A 23,300-nucleotide genomic window follows, 5' to 3' on the forward strand; every position below is an offset into this window, starting at 1 on the left:
AGTGGAGCTAATACATTTTACTACAAGCAGTGATGAATACTTACTTTCTTGAAAAAGTTTCTTATGTCCATTTTGCATCCGTTCACGTTCTTGTTCTGCAGTGCTGTGTGCTAATGTGCTTCGTACACCCGCAGGACCGCAAGCAAGGTCGCGGAGAAAATGCGGACTGGATTTTGAGTGATGTGGGCATTTTCTATATGAACAAGTCCAAGGACCGCAAGCAAGGTCGCGGGGAAAATGCGGACTGGATTTTGAGTGATGTGGGCATTTTCTAGATGAACAAGTCCAAGGACCGCAAGCAAGGTCGCATAGAAAATGCGGACTGGATTTTGAGTGATGTGGGCATTTTCTATATGAACAAGTGGAATGGATTGGATACCGACACACTAAAGGGGCTCTCTACCTTACGCTATGAAGTGAGGGGAAACTGAGTGAATAATGACAGGTTATATTATTATTTATTTAAACTCATATTCGGGACACTTTATAATGAATATGTCGGCATGTATTTGTAAAAAAAAATTAATATATAATATATATATATATATATATATATATATATATATATATATATATATATATATATATATATATAAACACCAGATTATTTAGGGGGGCTTAAGAATATTTTAGGGGGGCTTGAGCCTCCCTAAAATAGGCCTAACAACGCCAATGGTTGATATCATATATACAAAATACAACAATGACCATGTACACTATTACAGTATATGTAACAGCTGCAGCATAAAATAGAGAATAAAAGTATGAATATAAAACTTAGCCAATAGTATGATGAGGTCGTTGCACGAACCCGCCTTGAATGACGTCGTTGCTGTGCTAACGACGTACGCCGTGCGTCGTGACGTCATCACACGTCACTTCCGCCGCGGCCTCACTTTCACGCTCCAGCGGCAGGCTGTCATTCATGTGCCGGGAGAGTCGAAGGGCGTCCGGGGGCTGCCGGCAGATTGGGGAGTCGCTCCGCAGCGTTTCTTGAGGTCAGTAACCGCCCTGCGTGTCGGCAGAGTACAATTCCGTGGTCAGAGTGGAGCCAAACTAACTAAAGTCCTCAGGAATTTGAGGGAAGGAATCAGAACGTTAGCATGTTAGCCGCCTGCTAGCTGTAAGGCGCTAAGGAGACACAAGTCAACTAAAGCTAACAGGCTAGTTAGGTTAGCTCTAACGGACAAATGGCGGTGTGGTGTTTGGAGCCAACATTGACTTTATGTCGCGGCTCGTTTGGGTTTGCTTTTCGGACTTGTTTTCTTAAGGACGGAGTTTAGGACGCGGTGATTGACGGCCGCCTTGCCCACTGGAGAAGCGCTCGAGGCTATTTTAGGCGGGATTCCAATGTGGGGGCCAATGAGGAGGCAGATGTGGTGGGTGGGCGGGGCTAAGTGGAACAGCATGGACGGCTAACAAGGTCAAAACTTCTTCTGTTCCATTTACTTCCTGTTAGTTATTTCACTCACAAGTTCAACTGAGTGTGGCAACAAATTGCTGTTTTCATAAGCAATTTGTGCCCACATCCCACCTCCCCGGATTGTAAATAATCCAATGTATATACTTGTTCTTATGCTTTCTGAGCTCTACCAAGTCAGACCCACACTGTTACAATGTCCATTTCTCTGATGATATAATTGTTGATGACCCATTTTCCCGGGAGAGTCCCAAATTTCAGTGCCCCTCCCGAAAATCTCCCAGGGCAACCATTCTCACGAATTTCTCACGATTTCCACCCGGCCAACAATATTGGGGGCGTCCCTTCAGCGTCCTTTCTCACCTAAAACCTTCACCCTTTAACGCCCGCATGCTGTCCTCTGTCACGCCCGCACGTCCGCTTTTCCTCCATATAAACAGCGTGCTGCCCAGTCACATAACATCTACGGCTTTTGGAACTCAGTGCACACACAACAACCTATCTGGATTCCATAAGAGATTTGATAAGGAATCGGTTCGATAGGAGGATTCGGTAATGACATCGACATCGATAATTTCTTAACAAACATCATCCCTATCCTCCTCCTTTTATTTATATATATATGTATATATATATATATATATATATATATATATATATATATATGTATATGTATATGTATTAGAGATGCGCGGATAGGCAATTATTTCATCCGCAACCGCATCAGAAAGTCGTCAACCATCCGCAATCCACCCGATCTAACATTTGATCAGAACCGCATCCGCCCGCCATCCGCCCGCACCCGCCCGTTGTTATATATATATAATATAGACGATGCAAGGCATTAGTGAGGTTATAAAGCTTTTGCCTGTTAAAGAAAGGAGACTGATCCAATGCAGCACAGACATTCGCATGCCACGCTGTCACGACCCAGACGCACACCAGTGCGCAATCATATGGGAGCCGCGCTGAGCGCACCTCCAAGCGCGTCTCTCTGCCGGCGACGGCCGGATATGGGCCCAACGCTCCAGCGCCATCCATTTTCAGGGCTAGTTGATTCGGCAGGTGGGTTGTTACACACTCCTTAGCGGGTTCCGACTTCCATGGCCACCGTCCTGCTGTCTATATCAAATAGGGTGAGCCCCACCCCTTTCGTGAGCGCACTGCACGCGGAGTGACCCCTGTTACGCGCCCCCGGCAACAGGGGTGGCGGGCAGGTAAGCTGCGTGGGCGGAGCGCGCGGAGTGACCCCTGTTACGAGACCCTGGCCACGGGGGTGGCGGGCAGGTAAGCTGCTTACCTGCTGCGCGTGACGCCGGCCGCGGCGAAGGCGGACGAGGCGCGGTGTCGGTGCGGTGGGCGCGGTGGTGACCCTGGACGTGCGTCGGGCCTTTCTCGCGGATCGCCTCAGCTACGGCTCCCGGTGGGGCCCTCTCGGGGGAAGGGGCCTCGGTCCCGGACCCCGGCGAGGCGTCCCTTCTCCGCTCCGTAAAAGTGTCCGTCTCTTTTTTTTTTTTTTTTCTGTTGTGGCATATGCTGCAGGTGCCTGCTCGTTTTTCGTATGTGGGTAACAACATTTAACTATGTATATATATTTACCAATTGGTTTAACTGCCACCCGCCTGAATCTATTTAAAATCTAATTTTTTTTAATTTCAACCACCCGATCCGCGGATAATCCGCGGACTCCGCGGTTGTGTCCACAAACCGCGCATCTCTAATATATATATATGCCAACCCCCTCCACATCCCACCCCTCGGATTGTAAATAATGTAAATAATTCAATGTATATACTCTGATGATGAACTTGTGTGATGACTGTATTATGATGATAGTATATATTTGTACCATGAATTGATTAAAGTGGACCCCGATTTAAACAAGTGTAAAAACTTATTGGGGTGTTATCATTTAGTGGTCCATTGTACAGAATATGTACTGTACTGTGCAATCTACTAATAAAAGTTTCAATCAATCAAGTCAACAATTAAACTAAATAAACTAATTTTCATTGAGGGCCACATTGCGCTTTTGGCCTCAGTAACGGTGATTAATATCAATTATTAAAAAATTGTCTATCCATTAGATTTTTTTCCCCCACACTTTAAAAAATATTTGTAGATTAAAAAACAAACAACCTGGCATTTCAGTCGCCAGGACTTTACTGTAAAATCTGCAGTGTTCTTTTCAGCATATTACTGTAGATTAAGGGTTTCATTTAAAAGCATTAAAGTCATTAAATGGATTTTGCCAAAATTACGCCATTGAAAAGCATTAAATGCAATTCCCGGAGGCATTCAAATATTCATACAATCGCAATTGGCAACAAAAAAAGACAACAAAACAAATCACCCAACCCAATGTTTACAGTCGGGAGTGAAAAAAAAACACCTGTCTGTTTTTACAATGGTAAAAATGACAATAATGACAAATGTTTATTGCGTTTGAAAGGGTTAGTTGCATTGTTATATTTTATGATTACATTAGTGCCTAATTAGGCCTCTGCTAATGTCAACTATTGAACATTATTTTTGTCAAATGCTTACAATTTTTATACTTCTGACTAATGACAGGACATAGGCATTAAAATAGTTTTAATTTCCATTAAAAAGCGTTACATTAGTAATTTGCTGATACCTGTAGAAATCTGGAAAGGGCACTGTTTTATTTGCCTTAAAATTCTGGCAACTGAGCTGCCAATTTTTTTTTTTCCGTAAAATCTACAGCTGTTTTTACGGTGCATTACTGTAAATTAGGGCTGCAGCTAACGATTATTTTTCTATCGATTAATCTATAGATTATTTTTTTCGATTAATCGGTTAATCTATAGATTATTTTTTTCGATTAATCTATAGATTATTTTTCCTTTTACCGATTATTTTTTTTATTTAAAATGAAGAGGAAAAAATAAATGTAGGCCAGTTTTTTCAAAAGGCATGGCTTTTATTTACAAAAAAAAAAGTATGGCCACTCAGTCAACATTGACAACAACATGACAAAATATTCTGTAACAATGTAAACATTTAAAACTTTTAACATTTAACAAAATTAAAAGTAGCTTATTTGCTTTTTAATGTGCAAATATAAAAGTAAACATCCAGTGCAAATCTTAATATTCTGGAATAGTATAAGCATTTAAAAAGTAAAAGTATTGCTTATTTTGCTTTAAAATGTGCAAAAATAAAGCTAAACATCCAATACAAAAAAGTGCAAAACGGAAATATTCTGTAACAAGTGTAAACATTTCAACAAAAGTAAAAGTATTGCTTATTTGCTAAAATGTGCAAAAATAAAGCTAAACATCCAATACAAAAAAGTGTACAGTGTAAACATTTCAACAAAAGTAAAAGTATTGCTTATTTTGCTTAATAACACAACAATGATAGTATGATTAAAGTGAAAGTTAATTGTTGGTTTGTACATAGTATATGTAACTGTTAATGTTGTAAAAGGTATTTGCACAACTAATTAACGTTAGCGTTTGTGACCCGTCTTGTGCCGTGGGGTTCTTTCAGGACCGACAGACTGAACGCCAGACGGCTTTGCCAGGTTTACAATCTTTTAATTTTACACAAAGTCTTTTCTCTTCCAACTCTTTTCTCTTTCTTTCCTCGCTTTTCAGCTCCTCTTCCTCGCTCGCTCGTCGTCCCCTGTCTCTTGCGGCGTCGCTCCCGGCGCGCCCCGCCTCGCCGCTCGCTCGCCGCCGCCGCCTCTCCACAGCGTTAAAGAGGAGTGCGTCTTTGTAAACACTGAACAGGCACGCCAAACGCGCCTCTCAGAGCAAACGGTGCTTTAGTTTATGAATTTACAACACAGATACAAATGACACATTCATGTTTTTGTGTAATAATGACAACGTATACGCACGCGGACGATTGACTAGTTGATGGTGATGGCAAGAACGCTGTCGGGGGTTTTCTTTTCAAATGTTCGTTCATAGCCGTTGTGCTGCTATGATAGGCCATTTCCGCTCGACACAGTGTGCATACAACAACATTATTAGGCCGTTTATTGAAATACTCCCACACTTTTGACGACTTTTGGCGTGCTTTTTTCCCCTCGCTCGCATCGTCTGCTTTGCGCTCCGCCATGACAGTAGTGTGACGTAAATATGCGACGCGCCGACGCACAAAAACGGCGTCGACGTATTTACGTAACCGATGACGTCGACTACGTCGACGCGTCGTTTCAGCCTTACTGTAAATGTAAAATTGGTACCACAGATTTTAGTTTTTTATTACTGGCAGCTTAGTCGCCAGAATTTTACAGTAAAAAACAGTTGTACTGTTTTTCCATGTACAGTAATATGCTGTTAAAAGTACCGTAAAATGTATTGTCATTTTTATAGTGCACATTTTGATGGATAACTAGCTTTAAAAGAATAATGGAACATATGATATGACATACGTGTTGCTTTATCAGAAAATACAAATATTTAAAAGGTATGCAATTGCATATATTTTTTTGTTGTCATGTAGAAAGAACAAATACATTTAGTAGGAAAAGATACTTGTTATTTTCAGGCTTCCACAGGCCATATAAAATGACGTGGCCTTGAGTTTGACACCTGTGGTTTGTACTTAACACTTATTGGACATGCATCAACATGCTTATTTTTAGTGTAAAACTTGCTTTCATTTTAGTCTGTGAGGCCACTATGATTGACAGCTGAGCTCTGCCATGTGACTTATTGTGGTTAGCATGCTAACACATACACTGTGTCCATCACAGGGTCTCTCCGTCCGTTCTTGTCCACCGTCCGACGTTCTGACCTTGAGGACGCCCGGACTTTTTTTTTGGACTGACCGCCTCCGTGCGCGTGCCAGCTTAAGGACTTCTTATGCATCGATTAAGGACTTGTGCGGCGCGCTTGCGCCCGCTCACCGCCTCGCAGGCAGCTCAGACTGTTGGCCAGCAGCGGCCAATCACAGCCTGTGGCGGCACAAGGACGTTTCAGCCAGTCAGGTGTTACACGGCACCTGTGGCCTCGGAACCTTTCCTGAACGGCACCAGTTCCAACTATGTGGAGGAGATGTACTATGCCTGGCTGGAGAACCCCAAGAGTGTTCACAAGGTGAGCAGCTGTGGAGCACCACATTGAAAGACCTTTGACCCTTGACATGTCTAATGATAGCAGCTGAGTCACATGACTAAACATGTATATGTACAGGGCGTGCAAACACTTTGGTCTCAAGTCATACTCCGCCAGGGACAGTGTGTTTGTAAACGTGGGAAAACCTCACATTAAATCCAAACCATCGTTACAGTTTGAATTTATATATATATATGTATATATATGTATATGTATATATATATATATATATGTATATATATATATATATATATATATATATATATATATATATATATATATATATATATATATATATATATTAGGGATGTCCCGATCCAGGTTTTTGCACTTCCGATCCGATACCGATACTGGCCTATCCGAGCATGTATTAAAGTTTAAAGTTATTTAGCCTACTTAGTTGTCAGAATCATGTTGAAAAGGGTTTTAGTACTCTTGATAACAACTAGCCAGCTGAATTAGGGGAGTTTGAATAATACACAATGGTTGGTAACAAGAAACTGACCTGTTTATTCAAGGATAAACACAAAATAGACAAAATTATACATGACAAACAGAAATGGCATCATTGAACTAGGGCTGGGCGATATGGCCTTTTTTTAATATTGCGATATTTGAAGGCCATATTGCGATACACGATATATATCTCCATATTTTGCCTTAGCCTTGAATGAACACTTGATGCATATAATCACAGCAGTATGATGATTCTATGTGTTTTGATTGATTGATTGAGACTTTTATTAGTAGGTTGCACAGTGAAGTACATATCCCGTACAATTGACCACTAAATGGTAACACCCCAATAAGTTTTTACACTTGTTTAAGTCGGGGTCCACTTAAATTGATTCATGATACAGATATATACTATCAGATATATACTATCATCATAATACAGTCATCACACAAGATAATCACATTGAATTATTTACATTATTTATAATCCAGGGTGTGGAGGGGGGCGCCTGATGTAAGTGTCAAAAAAACAGCCAAAAGAGTTTGATATGAGAATAAATCTAAAGTTAAAATATAGGGTAGAAATGCATCCATTTGCAGGAAATGTAGTCTTGATTTTCAACATTTTCTTTCAAGGCTTGCATGTCTACATTAAAACATTCTTCTTCATACTGTATTAATATATGCTACTTTTAAACTTTCATGCAGAGAAGGAAATCACAACTAAAAAAATCACTGATTTTTTCATACGGTGTTGATGTGGAAATGTTTGCTTTGCCATTTTGATGATGTGGACGTGTGGCACCGAATGGAGATAAGCGTCTCGACAGACGTTACAATATTTGAACAATGATGACGAAAACTGTTGTCTCTGTCGTGTCTGTGTGTCGAAAATTGTTATGCGCTTATTTTTTTATTTGATTTTGTGCGTGGCATAGATTTGCTATGCGCAGAGGACGCTTAAACAGTGCGCAATTGCACAGGCGAGCACCTTGGAGGGAGCGTTGCTCACACGGCTGCGCTAGCATCACAGCTAACGTTAGCCATGCTGCTACCTCTCTGCTCGGGGAGGACGTATACGTATGTGACGTATGACGTGACAGTATGTGACGTATGTCGTGACAGTATGTGACGTATGTCGTGACAGTATGTGACGTATGACGTGACAGTATGTGACGTGTGTAAGAAGGTGCGCTTGCTGTCTGTGAGAGGGAGACACAGGAAAGAGTGAGAAGAGCCTGTCGTGTAATGCCAGCAGCTAAAAGCAACTGCGTGAGAATTCACAGACGTGTGGATGTGTTGAAGGTGTGCTGGAAAATGCGGAACGGAAATTAGGGAGCAGCAGAAAAGTGGAATGTATTATTTAAATCGGTGCGTTGGAAAACACGGACCGGAGTTTTTTTTAAAACTGGATCTGGATCGGCATTTTCCCATGCCTTACCGATACGCAATTTTTGGCCAATATCGGCAGCCGATCCGATCCAAATATCGGATCGGGACATCCCTAGTCACTTCTAAGGTTTTGCTCAAAGGTGGCAAAATACTCCCCTAACAATTCAAGTATAAGAACCGTACATAGTTGATACTACATTGATTATATTGCTGTTTTTATCATCACAAAATCTTTTGTCGTTTTTGTTTACAAAGAAATCAAGGGATTTGGATATTGTTACACAGCCAACCTGTGTTTTTGTCTGATTTCAAATGTGTTTTTTCTGGGGGGGATTTATAGGCATAATGATTTAACACACTATGTCAAAATTTAGTTTGATTCGCGAGGTTGTCCCAAGGCAGGGGTCGACAAGCCAAAATGTTGAGCCATATTGGACCAAAAATACAAAAAACTAATCAGTCTGGAGCCGCAAAAAATGAAAGGCCTTATATAAGTCATTTAATGAAGGCAACACATGATGCAAATGCTATATTAGCCTACCGGTACTATCTAAATGATTGTATCGCAGGCTGACACAAATCTTTGTTGACATTTTTTTTTTCCTTCACATTTTTACAACATGTAAAACTTCTCAAAGGGTAAGATAACTCCTAGAACTTACTGGTTTAGAATGTCCAAAGGTATATATGTGTGTGTCCAAGTTAAAGGAAATGTTTCCTTCTAATGGATTTATTACAATCTTTGCAAGCTGGGTAACGTTTAGCATACAGGTAATGTGTCAAATATAAATGAAAAACACAGAGGACATAAGTAAAGGAAATTAAATGAACTCAAATATATATGCAATACATACATACAGCTAGCTTAAGTAGCACGTTAGCATGGATTAGCTTGCAGTCATACACTGACCAAATATGCCTGATTTGCACTCCACACAAGTCAATCACAAAGCTCACCTTTATGCATTCACTCACAATATAAAACATTTGGTGGACAAAATGAGACAAAGAAGGAGTGGCATAAAGCACGTATTTCTGTGGCAGCGTCGGAGAAAGTTGTACATGTAAACAAACTGTTGCATCACAGTCCACACAACTACGGTGAGTTCAGGGACCACCGAAATTAGGACAAAACGGCACTGGCCAAATACTCCCATCAGTGAAGCATAAAGCTATTACATAGTGGGCTTGCTAACAATTTCTCATGTTTGTCCTTCAGAAAGCACATTCAAACAAAAAATATATCTTCTTTTTCCATTTTCATACATTTTTGCAAAAGCACGAGGGTGGCGCCCACCCGCCCTGGGGGATAGGAAACCAAGCAAGGCCGGCCAGACAAACTGTTCTTAAGGCCAACTATAAAGGCAGTAGGTCAAAATGTTTCCAAACTTGTGTGGACTCCAAAAGGGCTGAAGAAAGTAGGAAGTAATGGACGTGTTCCAACATGAATGAGTCATCTGGTCACCAGTTCTTTGCTATGTGATGGGTGTGGCTGTGCTCTCATGAGGAAAGACTGCTGAGAAGCAGAGAGTTGATTTTTAAACCTTTTGTCAATATGAGCACAGACTTTTGAAGCTGATGTTTGCTCCTGAAAGACAAAAACAAAGTGGCAAGAATGTGCTGACATCCACCGTTTGTTCCCTTCCAGTCGTGGGATGTGTTTTTCCGCAACGCTAATGCCGGTGCCGCTCCCGGCGCCGCCTACCAGTCTCCTCTGGGCCTGGCTGCCTCGCCACAACTCTCGTCTCTGGTTGGCGCTCAGCCCAACGTGGAGAAGCTGGTGGAAGACCACCTGGCCGTGCAGTCCCTCATCAGGGCCTATCAGGTACGCACGCTGCTCATCACTCAGCATGTCCATCAACTGTGATAGCACTTCATGCAGTACTTCCCAGGATGCACTGCGGCATAAGACTGTGAATGACTGCACACATGGACCTGTGATGTTCACTAGAACCTCTAAAGTCAAACTCAATCAAGTCTACCGCCAATTAGTTCTGATTTAAAAAAAAAAAAAAAAAGTAAAAAAAAAATTTGTTTGAAGAAATACCATATTTTCCGCACCATAAGGCGCCCTGGGTTATAAGCCGCGCCTTCAATGAACGGCATATTTCAAAACTTTGTCCACCTATAAGCCGCCCCGTGTTATAAGCCGCATCTAACTGCGCTAAAGGAATGTCAAAAAAACAGTCAGATAGGTCAGTCAAACTTTAATAATATATTAAAAACCAGCGTGATGTGGGCGCGCATGGAGTCGTATATCAACATGGACGGAGCTGCGTGAAAAAAGCCACCCGGCCTCTTCGCGTAAACTTACCTTAACCACTCGCTCATCTTTTCTTCATCCATCCATCCCTTCGAGTTAGCTTTTATGATGACGCCGGCTGGAAAGGTCTCTTTTGGCAAGGTCTTCCTTTTGAATATCACCATGGGTGGAAGTTTCTGGCCATTAGCATGGCAAGCTAGAACCACAGTGAAGGATGACTTCTCATTCCCTGTGGTGCGAATATTCACCGTACGTGCTCCCGTTGTATCCACAGTGCGGTTCACAGGAATATCAAAAGTCAGTGGAACCTCGTCCATGTTGATAATGTTCTCTGGCCGGATCTTTTTTTCAGCTATCTTGTTTTTACAATATGCACGGAAAGTAGCCAGCTTTTCTTGAAAGTCTTTAGGCAGTTGCTGTGAAATAGTAGTCCGTGTGCGGATGGAGAGATTGCGTCTTTTCATGAACCGGAAACCTGTCGCTTAGTAAGAGCCATTTTGTGGTCTTTACAGATGTAAACACACAAAGGAAATGAAACGTAATATCCGCGCGCTTCTTCTTCTTCTACGGGGGCGGGTGGTTGCTTACAGTAGAAGAAGAAGCGCTTCCTCTTCTATGGGGGCGGGTGCTTACCTTGGCGGTTGCTTGCGTAGAAGAAGAAGCACTTCCTCTTCTACGGGGAAAAAAGATGGCGGCTGTTTACCGTAGTTGCGAGACCGAAACTTTATGAAAATGAATCTTAATATTAATCCATATATAAAGCGCACCGGGTTATAAGACGCACTGTCAGCTTTTGAGTAAATTTGTGGTTTTTAGGTGCGGCTAATAGTGCGGAAAATACGGTAATAAATTTCAACCATAGCCAAATGGACAACTGATTGATCACTCACACTGAGAGCTGTGCTAGCTTAATGCAAATATACATTGGCTTTGCTATTGACATGCTACTGATTAGCATTAGCGATTTTAACACCTCCAAATTTTGTTAATGAAAACTAAAACTAAGTTGCTGGTTGCAAACATCCGGTGCTTAATAAGTACAATATTTACAGTATGAACACTTTTTAAGGCGCAACAAAAACACAATTTCTATACTACTGCCATCTAATGTCTTCGACTTCCCGCTGTAATTGCAACTTTGTCATTCTTGCAAATGATATGATGATGATAATCAGACAATATTTAACAACTGGACAGCAGTTATCATAATCAGCTCATTTCTTTAAAATTAGATTTTTTTTAATGAAGACAAAATGTATTAACACACACAAAAGTACCAAACACTGGTGGCAGGAATTGGTTCCGTATCGATTCTAAGGTGAACGATACCCATCCCTAATCTCAACTGACTTGTAAGTTGAGGTACCACTATAGTCCCGCCGCCAAGATCTTGTATGAAAAAACACAAATTTAATTATGAAGTAAAAGCATGTGCCTCTATCCCTCCATTTTCTCTGTCAACAACCTGTTTTATGTCTCTGGACTATCGATTTAATAACAACCCTGGTAACATTTCTGAGGTTTGGTATTACCATTTTAAAAGAAAATGATAGAGAAACTGAGTTTAAAAAGTCTTAAAACCAACAATTTAAATGTAAGGCCTTTAAAATGTCTATAATGCTTCTAAAATCTCATAAAAGGTCTTTAAAATACAAATTTGAAAGGTCTTAAAATTCTATGAAAGTGATCTTTACTTAAAACATGCATAAACTTCAGTCTTACTTTCAAATGTTTCGATTTTTAGCTTTCTTTTGCTTTTTCTTAGCGACACTCGCCTTTTGTTTATTTTTGGTTTAAGCATTACCGTATTTTTCGGAGTATAAGTCGCACCCGAGTATAAGTCGCACCTGCCGAAAATGCATAACAAAGAAGGAAAAAAACATATATAAGTCGCACTGGAGTATAAGCCGCATTTTTTGGGGAAATGTATTTGATAAAAGCCAACACCAAGAATAGGCATTTGAAAGGCAATTTAAAATAAATCAAGAATAGTGAACAACAGGCTGAATAAGTGTACGTTATATGAGGCATAAATAAGCAACTGGTATGTTAACGTAACATATTATGGTAAGAGTCATTCAAATAACTATAACATATAGAACATGCTATACAATCTGTCACTCCTAATCGCTAAATCCCATGAAATCTTATACGTCTAGTCTCTTACGTGAATGAGATAAATAATATTATTTGATATTTTACGCTAATGTGTTAATCATTTCACACATAAGTCGCTCCTGAGTATAAGTCGCACCCCCCGGCCAAACTATGAAAAAAACTGCGACTTATAGTCCGAAAAATACGGCAAATACCTTTTTACCTGCACCCTGCCTCCCGCTGTCGTCTGCATATTGTGATCATGACAAACCATGTTCCCGACATCCACAAAACAATGAGCTACCTGCTGCCACCTACTGATATGGAAGAGTTTTACATGGTTACTCTAGAGCAGGGGTGCTCATTACGTCGATCGCGATCTACCGGTCGATCTCGCAAAGTGTGTCAGTCGATCACCAGCCAGGCATTAAAAAAATAGTCCTAAAAATGAGCGATCATAAATCTTCACTATGACGTCACTTTCGTCACTTGATTGACATTCACGGCACCCGAGGGTCTTCTGAGATGACGCTGGCTGCTGCCAGGTCATTAAAATTACCGACTGGAAGGTGAGAAACACTTTATTTCAACAGACTTTGGCGCCGTACCTGTCGTCAAAACTCCAAAGACCGACTGCACAGTTGCACAATAAAAGCTCTGCTTCATCCTGCCTGCGCTACCAAAATAAGAGTCTCAGAAAGCTGGCGTGCACAAGCTAGCAAGCTACGGAGTTTGCCGACAATGTATTTCTTGTAAAGTGTATACAAAGGAGTACGGAAGCTGGACAAATAAGATGCCAAAAACCAACCACTTTCATGTGGTATTAGACAGAAAGGAGGACATTTTTTCTCCTCCATTCGAAAATGCGGACGTTATCATCACCACTGTCTGATTCCAATCAATGCAAGTCATCAGAATCAGGTAATACACCAACTTATATTCTTGTCTTCATGAAAGAAAGGAATCTATATGTGTTAAACATGCTTGTATTATCTTTAAACACCTTTAACTTGTTAACAATATTAACTATATGTGTTAAACATGCTTGTATTATCTTTAACCACCTTTAAGTTGTTAACAATATTAACTATATGTATTAAACATACTTGTATTATCATTAAACACCTTTAATGTATTAACAATATTAACTATATGTGTTAAACATGCTTGCATTATCATTAAACACCTTTAACTTGTTAACAAAAACATATATTTCATAAATAAGTAAATATAAATGATATATATGAATGAGGTAGATCCCCACGACTTGATCAATTGAAAAGTAGCTCGCCTGCAGAAAAAGTGTGAGCACCCCTGCTCTAGACAGCACCCACACTCAACAACAGCACATTATTTGGGGATTATAATTACTGGTTTGCAAAAAATATTTTATAACCCAATTAGGTGAAATGGCATCATCTCCCACAGCACACCAGGCTGTATCTCACTGTGGCACAGTGGTTGAAAAACACTGTTCTAAAATATGAACTTTGCATATCGTGACGTGTAATTCTTTGCCCAAAGGTGAGGGGGTGGTGTTTTGCCTGAGTGAGCATACCTGCCAACTACTCCGGTTTTCCCGTAATTAGTACGGTTTTCATCAACCTACTCCGGGTTACGGTTGCAGTGATAAAAAATACGTTTTTTCATTAATTTAAAAAAAAAATTTTTTTTAAGTTTTATTCACGAAAGCACGTAACAACAATGACAATCGACACTGCTTCCCGTAACTTCCTATTGAGCCATTCCGAATGCCAAGCACGAGGCCATTGTTTCCAAACGAGCGAACGATCATGGAATCAGCCGGAGAAAAATCGCAAACGAGTCTTAAACCGAAAAGAAAACTGCAGTCATTCCGTGAAGAATATTCAAAAGCCTATCCGGGAATAATTATCCGTTCCAAAAAGGGTGAAAACTACGCGAATTGCACCTTGTGCAGACAAGATTTTTCGATCGGACACGGAGGAATTAGCCATGTAAAAGACCACGTTGGGACAAAAAAACACAAGTCTAATGCCGTTGTTGTACCGAAATCTGTTACCCATCGGAATTTGTAACTCCAGGGGGCGATGTTCCCATGACGTTTGTTTGATGGTTAAACGGCAAGCCCAAAGAGGAGAAGAAGAACGCTTGCGTAAATGGCGTAAACTATCCTTAATGCTGAAACGTCAGTTGTCAGAATTTCAGCATTAATAATAACAATGGACTCATACTATAATGAAAGTAAGTCATTGATTTCCAGAATATGTGTCATTTATTAATGCTGAAATTCTGACAACTTCAGCATTAAGGATAGTTTACGCCATTTACGCAAGCGTTCTTCTTCTCCTCCTCTTTGGGTTTGCCGTTTAACCATCAAACAAACACCATGGGAACATCGCCCCCTGGAGTTACAAATTCCGATGGGTAACAGATTTCGGTACAAGTGGAAAACTTTCAACGTTTTTCGTCGCCCAAACAGATTCTTTGGATGTGATAAATGCCGAAGTTTTATTTACGGAGGCAATAATTGAGCAAACAAAAAGGTAATGACACCAATGTTATCTATTGGAATTGTTTGGTACTGTTATACTGTTAAAAGTGTTTATACTATTTATGCTTTCAAGTCCAAGTTGAAGAAATCTTGTTAAATGTTGACAGCATAACTACCAAAATACAGAAGTATGTCCTTAATATTTTTGCAGTGCTATTTCTGTTGAAAAGTTCAAATGATTACATTAGAGATGTGATGTGCCACTTTTCAAGTGTCTGATGGCTTCAATTAATTTTCATGAATTTTTCATATTTTGAATTCTTTTGAAAGGCTTACAAAAAAAACTACATTTGAATTGTAATTCCATGCTATTGACAGGACTATTAATTTTAATTAAGTTAGCTTACCATGTTTACAGTATGATAATTGTGATAGAAATGTGAATTTTAGGCACAGAATATTTTTTACAATTGAACAAGGCAGTAGATTATACAAGCTTGGACAGAAAGTTAATAATGACACCAGTTTTTTTTTTAATGGAATTGTTTAGTACTGTTTTACCATTTGTTTACTGTAAAAAGTGTTTATACTTTCAATGAACAAATTGAAGTCTTGTGAAAGGTTGACAGGATAACTGGCATTAACTGTCAAAATAATTTCAAACTATTGAAGTTAGCTTACAGAATAAACATGTCAATCAACCCATATGATTTTTGCTGTAATATTTTTGTTTTGAAAAGTCACTGTGACTGATAGAAAAGTGATGGTTTTAGCAACATTTTAACCTGTCTGAATGCTAATAATCATTTTGCGTCGGGGGGCGCAGGAACCCCCCACCAGGACTTTGTCCTGGACCTACCGGGCCCTGCGGCCCCTGGACCCTGGCTACTAGGTTTTTCTGATTTCAAAAGTTGGCAGGTATGAGTGAGCAACCGCCGCTTTCATCGGCCGGCTGTCCAGCGTCCCGTGTAGCAGCAGTGAACAACTTCAGCAGGAGATTTAATCACAGCATTTTTGTAGTTGGGACAAACTAGAAAGTCCACATGCATGTCAGAATGTTTTCTGGGCGTGAAGCTCTGCTGCAGCCAGCCGTGACGCTGTAGTCCTTCCTGTTGACCTTCTGCCCTGACTTGTGTGTGTGCACTTGGATGTGTGCGCAGGTAATGGGGCATCACAATGCCCACTTGGATCCTCTGGGAATCAGCTGTGTCAATTTTGATGATGCTCCAGTCAATAGCGGCTTCCAGGACGTTGGTGAGAAATAAGAAAGTACTTCCTGCTTGGTGTGTTAACATTGCTTCTCCTTCCCACCCACCCTCCCTCTCTCTGCTCCTCCTCTTCTTCTGTCTCATCTTCTTCTCCTGGATGGTGTGTCTCCCGCTCATTTGTTTTCCCTCCACCACTTCTTTTGTGCTCGTCTTCGTCCTCACCTCGCTCCATCCTTCCCCCTCCTGTCCCGGGTGGGCTCTGTCCTCGTTCCCTGTAGATCCGCGGGCACCATGTGGCCCAGTTGGACCCCCTCGGCATCATGGACGCAGATCTGGACTCGTGTGTCCCCACTGACATTATCACGTCCTCCGACAAGCTGGGTGAGGAGCAAACGTCCGAGACCCCTCCTCCTGCTCTGCCTCGCTTGGCGGCCCTCGCTTCCAGAACCTCTTTGTACACCAGGAGCACCTCTCCTGGTGTACAACCGACGGTCTCCTAACTTAGAGGAAGTCCACATAATACGTCTTTAGATGTCATGGATGACTTTGCCCTGTCTGTAATATTCATCTTCGAGCCTGGCGCTTGCTAACGGCCTTCAGCTGCTAGCTAACACGGTCGGAATGTGACCTTTGGCTTGCAGCGGTCAGGAAGGGATTGAGCGGAGTTGGAGTGGTGGAGAGGAAAGAAGAAGTCAGGTATATGTGTGGAGTAGTGCTACAAATGGATGCAATGAGGAGATGTTTGGTCAAGTGCATGTTTGCCCCTTGTTGAAGTTGTCAGGTGTCGTAGCGTCACTAACCGCTAATTAGCTTTAGCCTCGCTTAGCTGCGGCGTGGCAAGCGGCCAGGAATTGCTCTGATCCCCGCTGAGTTTGGCATGGCGTTCCTGCGGCTGCTGGAGATGGCGATGGCGTCTTGTGCTGTGCAGGAGCAGGTCGTAGGTCACTAACTCTCTGGATGTTTCCTTCCTTTGCTCCGCCCCCAACCCCCCTCCCCCCACCCCGGCCACCCGTCCAGGCGCAGTCAAGGAGCGGCTGCAAGTCCTCACGGTTGGAGGTACGAGAAGCAGCGCAGTGTGATAAAGCCAGTGTAGTCGCCATCTTGGTGTTGGTAGCTTGTGTGTGCTGAGCTTCCTGCAGAGGGAACCTTTCTTCTTTCCGTAGGTGCTAAGAGAAAACCTTGCGCCACTATTTATAGACACACATTAGCAGCACAGGAACTACATCCAAATATGGACATATTTGCTGCATGAGGGTCAGAAGGAGCATCATTGTGCACACATTGGCAGGAGAAGCTCAAAACAAAGTACAGTGGTACCTCACTATACCAGCGGCCTTTTGTCCCACTCCCTAACGTTAGCTCATAGCCAGCGGTGGACATAACTTGGGGAACAAAGAAAGTGAGTGTGCAGGACCGTGCTGAGAAGAAATTGATGATATTCGCTGAATTAATGAAAAATGCCTTAGACGAATGAACCGAGCCAAGGACATTAAAATATCCAATTGGTGGACATTTATCCATGAAAATATGGCGCGTGTTTGACGGCGAAGGTGATACCATAGAAGTCCACTCACCAAGTTAAATGCTAGGGGGTTTAAATCTTTGGGCACCTAACAATATGATCCCATTCATTGGGCGGGTGGCTTTGATTCAGACTCGATTCACGCAATTTATTATTTGTTATAATTCAAAATCATTTTTTAAAAGCTGCTTCTGGTTGCCTGGAGATGATCTTAAAAACATCTAAAAAAAAAAGATTCTTATAAAAAAAAATTATTTTGTTTTTGTATTGATTTTTGACAATGATGAATTGTTTTGGAATGGGATGAATAAGAATGGCGATTCTGAATGGATTGTTTGTGCAGCCCTGGTAAATGTTGTTAATTGTCATATTATTGTTTGGTTTTTATACAATCTCTTATCCAAAAGTTTGTTTTTCTTTTGAACATGCACGTTACAAGTTAAAATGCTGCTGTTTCAGGGGGCCAAGCAGCGATTAAATGTCTTTACCATTTATTCCCACGTATCCTGATCTACCACAGTATCTTTAAATGTACTTTTTATTTATTCCCACGTATCCTGATTTACCACAGTATCTTTAAATGTACTTTTTATTTATTCCCACGTATCCTGATTTACCACAGTATCTTTAAATGTACTTTTTATTTATTCCCACGTATCCTGATCTACCACAATATCTTTAAATGTACTTTTTATTTATTCCCACGTATCCTGATCTACCACAGTAACTTTAAATGTACTTTTTATTTATTCCCACGTATCCTGATCTACCACAATATCTTTAAATGTACTTTTTATTTATTCCCACGTATCCTGATGTACCACTGTAACTTTCTCAGCCCCTTCGTAAAACGTGTGTGTTTGTGTGTGTGTGTGGTTAGCGTCCAGCGTCCAGCTGCTATTGCCGCGCGTGTGCAGGTGTTGAACGTGATTTTGCCGTGTGGAGCTTGCGGCATCAGGTCCAGCGGATGTTAGGACCCGCTGGGTCCCAGCTGGACCGGCAGCATAGCGCCTCCCTCAGGTCAAAGCTTGCAAAATGCGCCCCGTCAGCTTCAGCCCAGAGACTCAAGGACACGCCCAACTTACGCCTGTCACCTTACTCTTGAGCACCACATAACTGTCATGGTCAAAGTCATGAAGGTGTGACGAGACCACCCACCCTCCGACCAACCCCTCCCCCCCTCTCGGACCCACCCACCACTGTCTTGTGTGGTGTGAGTGTTCTCTGCTCCTTCCTCCATTACTAATTGATGTTTTTCCTTGCCTCCTTTACCCTTTCCTTGCTTCCTTTCCTTCGCCCCCACTGTGCATTCTGGGACGGCTAGGCTTCTACGGTCTGGATGAGTCGGACCTGGAGAAGGTGTTTCGCCTGCCCACCACCACCTTCATCGGAGGCTCTGAGAGCGCGCTGCCATTGAAGGAGATCATACGCCGTCTGGAGGTGAGCGACACGTTGTTGGCGTCACAGCGCCAGCCTCAGAGCGCTGACCTCCGCTTGTTGGCGCACAGATGGCGTACTGTCAGCACATCGGCGTGGAGTTCATGTTCATCAACGACCTGGAGCAGTGTCAGTGGATCCGGCAGAAGTTTGAGAGTCCAGGCGGGATGCAGTTCACCGTGGAAGAGAAGCGGACTCTGCTGGCCCGCATGATCCGCTCCACCAGGTAGCGCCGCCCGCAGCCGAGCCACCATTGGCCATTGGAAAGTAACGCTTAGTTGTGTGCAGGTTCGAGGAGTTCCTGCAGAAGAAATGGTCGGCTGAGAAGCGTTTTGGCCTGGAGGGATGCGAGTCTCTCATCCCGTCTCTGAAAACCATCATTGACGTCTCCTCTGCCAGTGGGGTGGAGTGTGTCATCATGGGCATGCCTCACAGGTATGTGGGGCTTTTAGTAGGCGTTATTTAAACATGAATTGTAAACGGTAGAGATGCGCGGTTTGCGGACACAACCGCGGAGTCCGCGGATCGGGCGGATGAAATAAAAAAAAATTAGATTTTATCCGCGGGTCGGGTCGGGTCGGGTCGGGTCGGGCGGTTGAAATAAAAAAAAATTAGATTTTAAATAGATTCAGGCGGGTGGCAGTTAAACCAATTGGTAAATATATATACATAGTTAAATGTTGTTACCCACATACGAAAAACGAGCAGGCACCTGCAGCATATGCCACAACAGAAGAAAAAAAAAAAAAAAAAGAGATGGACACTTTTACGGAGCGGAGAAGGGACGCCTCGCCGGGGTCCGGGACCGAGGCCCCTTCCCCCGAGAGGGCCCCACCGGGAGCCGTAGCTGAGGCGATCCGCGAGAAGGGCCCGACGCACGTCCAGGGTCACCACCGCGCCCACCGCACCGACACCCCGCCTCGTCCGCCTTCGCCGCGGCCGGTGTCACGCGCAGCAGGTAAGCAGCTTACCTGCCCGCCACCCCCGTGGCCGGGGGCTCGTAACAGGGGTCACTCCGCGCTCTCCGCCCGCGCAGCTTACCTGCCCGCCACCCCTTAGTTGTCTACCTTAGATTGGTAGACAACTGATGTTTGTAAGCACCCCCTGTTGAGAGGGCAATCAGGTTTCTTTCGACAGTTGCAACCTTTGTTGGTTTTGGAGTCGCTCTGTCCGGGGGCCGACGGCTCATTTGCAATTGTTTTGTTGTGGTTTGAGATGATTTGTCGTATATTGTTCATACAGCTGTAGCTCAATTTAATGTTGTTCTTCAGTTGTCTACCAATCTAAGGTAACACGCAAGGACATTAACACATCTGACACATATGTAGGATTAACTGAGGGAGAGTTCAAAACCAGATGGAACAATTACAAGGCTTCTTTCAGAAACCAAAACCTGCGGAATACCACAGAACTCAGCAAACACATTTGGGACCTCAAAGACAATAATGTTGAATATTCAATAACATGGCAAATTCTTGCATCCAGCACACCTTACAATAGTGGTAATAAAAGATGCAACCTATGCTTGAAAGAAAAACTGTTTATTTACCGTCCAGACCTGTCATCCCTCAACAAGCGCAGCGAAATTGTAACAGCATGCCGCCACAGACGGAAACACCTCCTAGGTAACACATGAGCCAATCACCACGCCCCTACACCAGCCTGTACCCACCCACTCTGTGCCCTATATAATCCATGGTATGTGAATGCTCCCATTAAAATCTCCTGATGATTGAGGGAACCCCCCCTCATGAAACAGGCCTGTAGAGATGAAATAGTCTTGTGATTTTTTTCCCCACACATACATATATATATATATATATATATATATATATATATATATATATATATATATATATATATATATAAATAAAAGAAATACTTGAATTTCAGTGTTCATTTATTTACACATATACACACACATAACACTCATCTACTCATTGTTGAGTTAAGGGTTGAATTGTCCATCCTTGTTCTATTTGTCACTATTTTTCTAACCATGCTGAACACCCTCACTGATGATGCAATGCTGTGTGGCACGCAACAAGTGCCTTCATCAAAATGCACTAGATGGCAGTATTGTCCTGTTTAAGAGTGTCACAACATTGCTGTTTACGGCAGACGAACTGCTTTACGATAGACAAAACATGACTGCTGTTGTTGTGTGTGGGAGGACGTTAATGAAACTGCCTAACAATAAACCCACATAAGAAACCAAGAACTCGCCCTCCATCATTCTACAGTTATAACATGATTGGGCAGGTACGCTGTTTATATTGTGTGCCTGAATTTCGGGAGAAAATTTGTCCCGGGAGGTTTTCGGGAGAGGCGCTGAATTTCGGGAGTCTCCCGGAAAGTCCGGGAGGGTTGGCAAGTATGATAAGGATTGACGATTAAATAAAAAAATTTTTTTTTTACCGCAGGGCAAAAGTGCTGGTGATTGAGCAGTGCTTATTACTATCTACTTCACTAATTATTCACATGTTTTAATAGTAAATATATATATCTCTGAAGCCTGCTAATGTACTTCTGTTGTAGTTGTGCAAAAAAAAGGCAGCTACCGATTAAAAAAGGTCGATACTGTCAAAATGGCAAATATCAGCGCAATGTCTACCTCTTCCACACACGTACTCATCCCCCTCCCTTTTTCAGGGGTCGCCTCAACGTTCTGGCCAATGTGATCCGTAAGGAGCTGGAACAGATTTTCTGTCAGTTTGACTCCAAACTGGAAGCGGCGGACGAGGTACCTTTTCATTTTCTCGTTGCCGGGGGTTACAGCAGCACGCGTTTGAAAGGTGTGCTCCCCGCCCCCTCAGGGCTCCGGGGATGTCAAGTACCACCTGGGAATGTACCACCGGAGAATCAACCGCGTGACCGACCGCAACATCACCTTGTCTCTGGTGGCCAACCCGTCTCACCTGGAAGCCGCCGACCCGGTGGTGCAGGGAAAGACCAAGGCTGAGCAGTTCTATTGCGGGGACAACGACGGCAAGCGGGTGAGTTGTGCCGTGCCCTGGCCGGTACCTGTTCAGACACCTCACGCTCCGCTCCGCGCACAGGTGATGTCCATCCTGCTGCACGGCGATGCGGCTTTTGCAGGTCAGGGCATCGTGTATGAGACCTTCCATCTGTCCGACCTACCTTCCTACACCACGCACGGCACCGTGCACGTCGTGGTCAACAACCAGGTGAGCCCCCGGTTCCAACAGTCAGGTGAGCGCTGCCAAACTGTCACCTTCCTGCTCGTAGATCGGGTTCACCACTGACCCGCGTATGGCTCGCTCGTCTCCGTATCCCACCGATGTGGCCCGGGTGGTCAACGCTCCCATCTTCCATGTCAACGCCGACGACCCGGAGGCCGTCATGTACGTGTGCAAGGTGGCGGCCGAGTGGCGGGCCACGTTCCACAAGGACGTGGTGGTGGACCTGGTCAGTGCTCGCCTCGTCCTCGCTCGCGTAGCGCTGCTCCGGCGGCAGCGTTGACCGTTAGCATGTGCGTGCAGGTGTGCTACCGGCGAATGGGCCACAACGAGATGGACGAGCCCATGTTCACTCAGCCGCTCATGTACAAGCAGATCAAGAAGCAGAAGCCCGTTCTGCAGAAGTACGCCGAGAAACTGATCGCCGACGGAACCGTGAGCCGCCAGGAGTACGAGGTACTGCCGCCTGGGAAACTGCCTGCGACTGTCAAGTGGTGATGCCCAACATCTGTCCGCAGGAGGAAATTTCCAAGTACGACAGGATCTGCGAGGAGGCGTACGCTCGCTCCAAAGATGAGAAGATCCTGCACATCAAGCACTGGCTGGACTCTCCCTGGCCTGGTGAGGTCACCAGCAGAACCACGCTGATCACTGCAGTCCACTGGATCTGCTCTTTTACCTGCAGGTTTCTTCACTCTGGATGGACAGCCCAAATCCATGAGCTGTCCCTCCACTGGTC

The 23,300-nt window shown here is 43.2% G+C and overlaps 1 protein-coding gene across 2 annotated transcripts in view; it reads left to right on the top strand.

Annotated features, from left to right (window-relative positions):
* The first annotated feature begins 863 nt into the window (after positions 1–863).
* Positions 864–23,300, top strand: part of ogdha (oxoglutarate dehydrogenase a) — a 34,371-nt gene continuing 11,934 nt past the window's right edge. Inside the window, exons 1-14 of one of the 2 annotated variants that reach the window (XM_061980001.2) lie at positions 864–998; positions 6,153–6,495; positions 10,010–10,186; positions 16,355–16,448; positions 19,249–19,364; positions 19,433–19,587; positions 19,650–19,796; positions 22,014–22,104; positions 22,178–22,357; positions 22,421–22,549; positions 22,611–22,790; positions 22,865–23,017; positions 23,080–23,182; positions 23,247–23,300. The exon at positions 23,247–23,300 is cut by the window's right edge and continues 75 nt beyond it. In XM_061980001.2, the coding sequence (XP_061835985.1) occupies positions 6,262–6,495; positions 10,010–10,186; positions 16,355–16,448; positions 19,249–19,364; positions 19,433–19,587; positions 19,650–19,796; positions 22,014–22,104; positions 22,178–22,357; positions 22,421–22,549; positions 22,611–22,790; positions 22,865–23,017; positions 23,080–23,182; positions 23,247–23,300 (1,813 nt within the window). In that variant the 5' untranslated portion in view covers positions 864–998; positions 6,153–6,261. Of the gene's footprint in view, positions 999–6,152; positions 6,496–10,009; positions 10,187–16,354; positions 16,449–16,680; positions 16,784–19,248; positions 19,365–19,432; positions 19,588–19,649; positions 19,797–22,013; positions 22,105–22,177; positions 22,358–22,420; positions 22,550–22,610; positions 22,791–22,864; positions 23,018–23,079; positions 23,183–23,246 lie in introns of both variants that reach the window. The other variant, XM_061980000.2, reaches the window with a different exon arrangement.

Source organism: Nerophis lumbriciformis, linkage group LG20 (assembly GCF_033978685.3).
Source record: "Nerophis lumbriciformis linkage group LG20, RoL_Nlum_v2.1, whole genome shotgun sequence".
In the NCBI taxonomy this organism is placed as follows: domain Eukaryota; kingdom Metazoa; phylum Chordata; class Actinopteri; order Syngnathiformes; family Syngnathidae; genus Nerophis; species Nerophis lumbriciformis.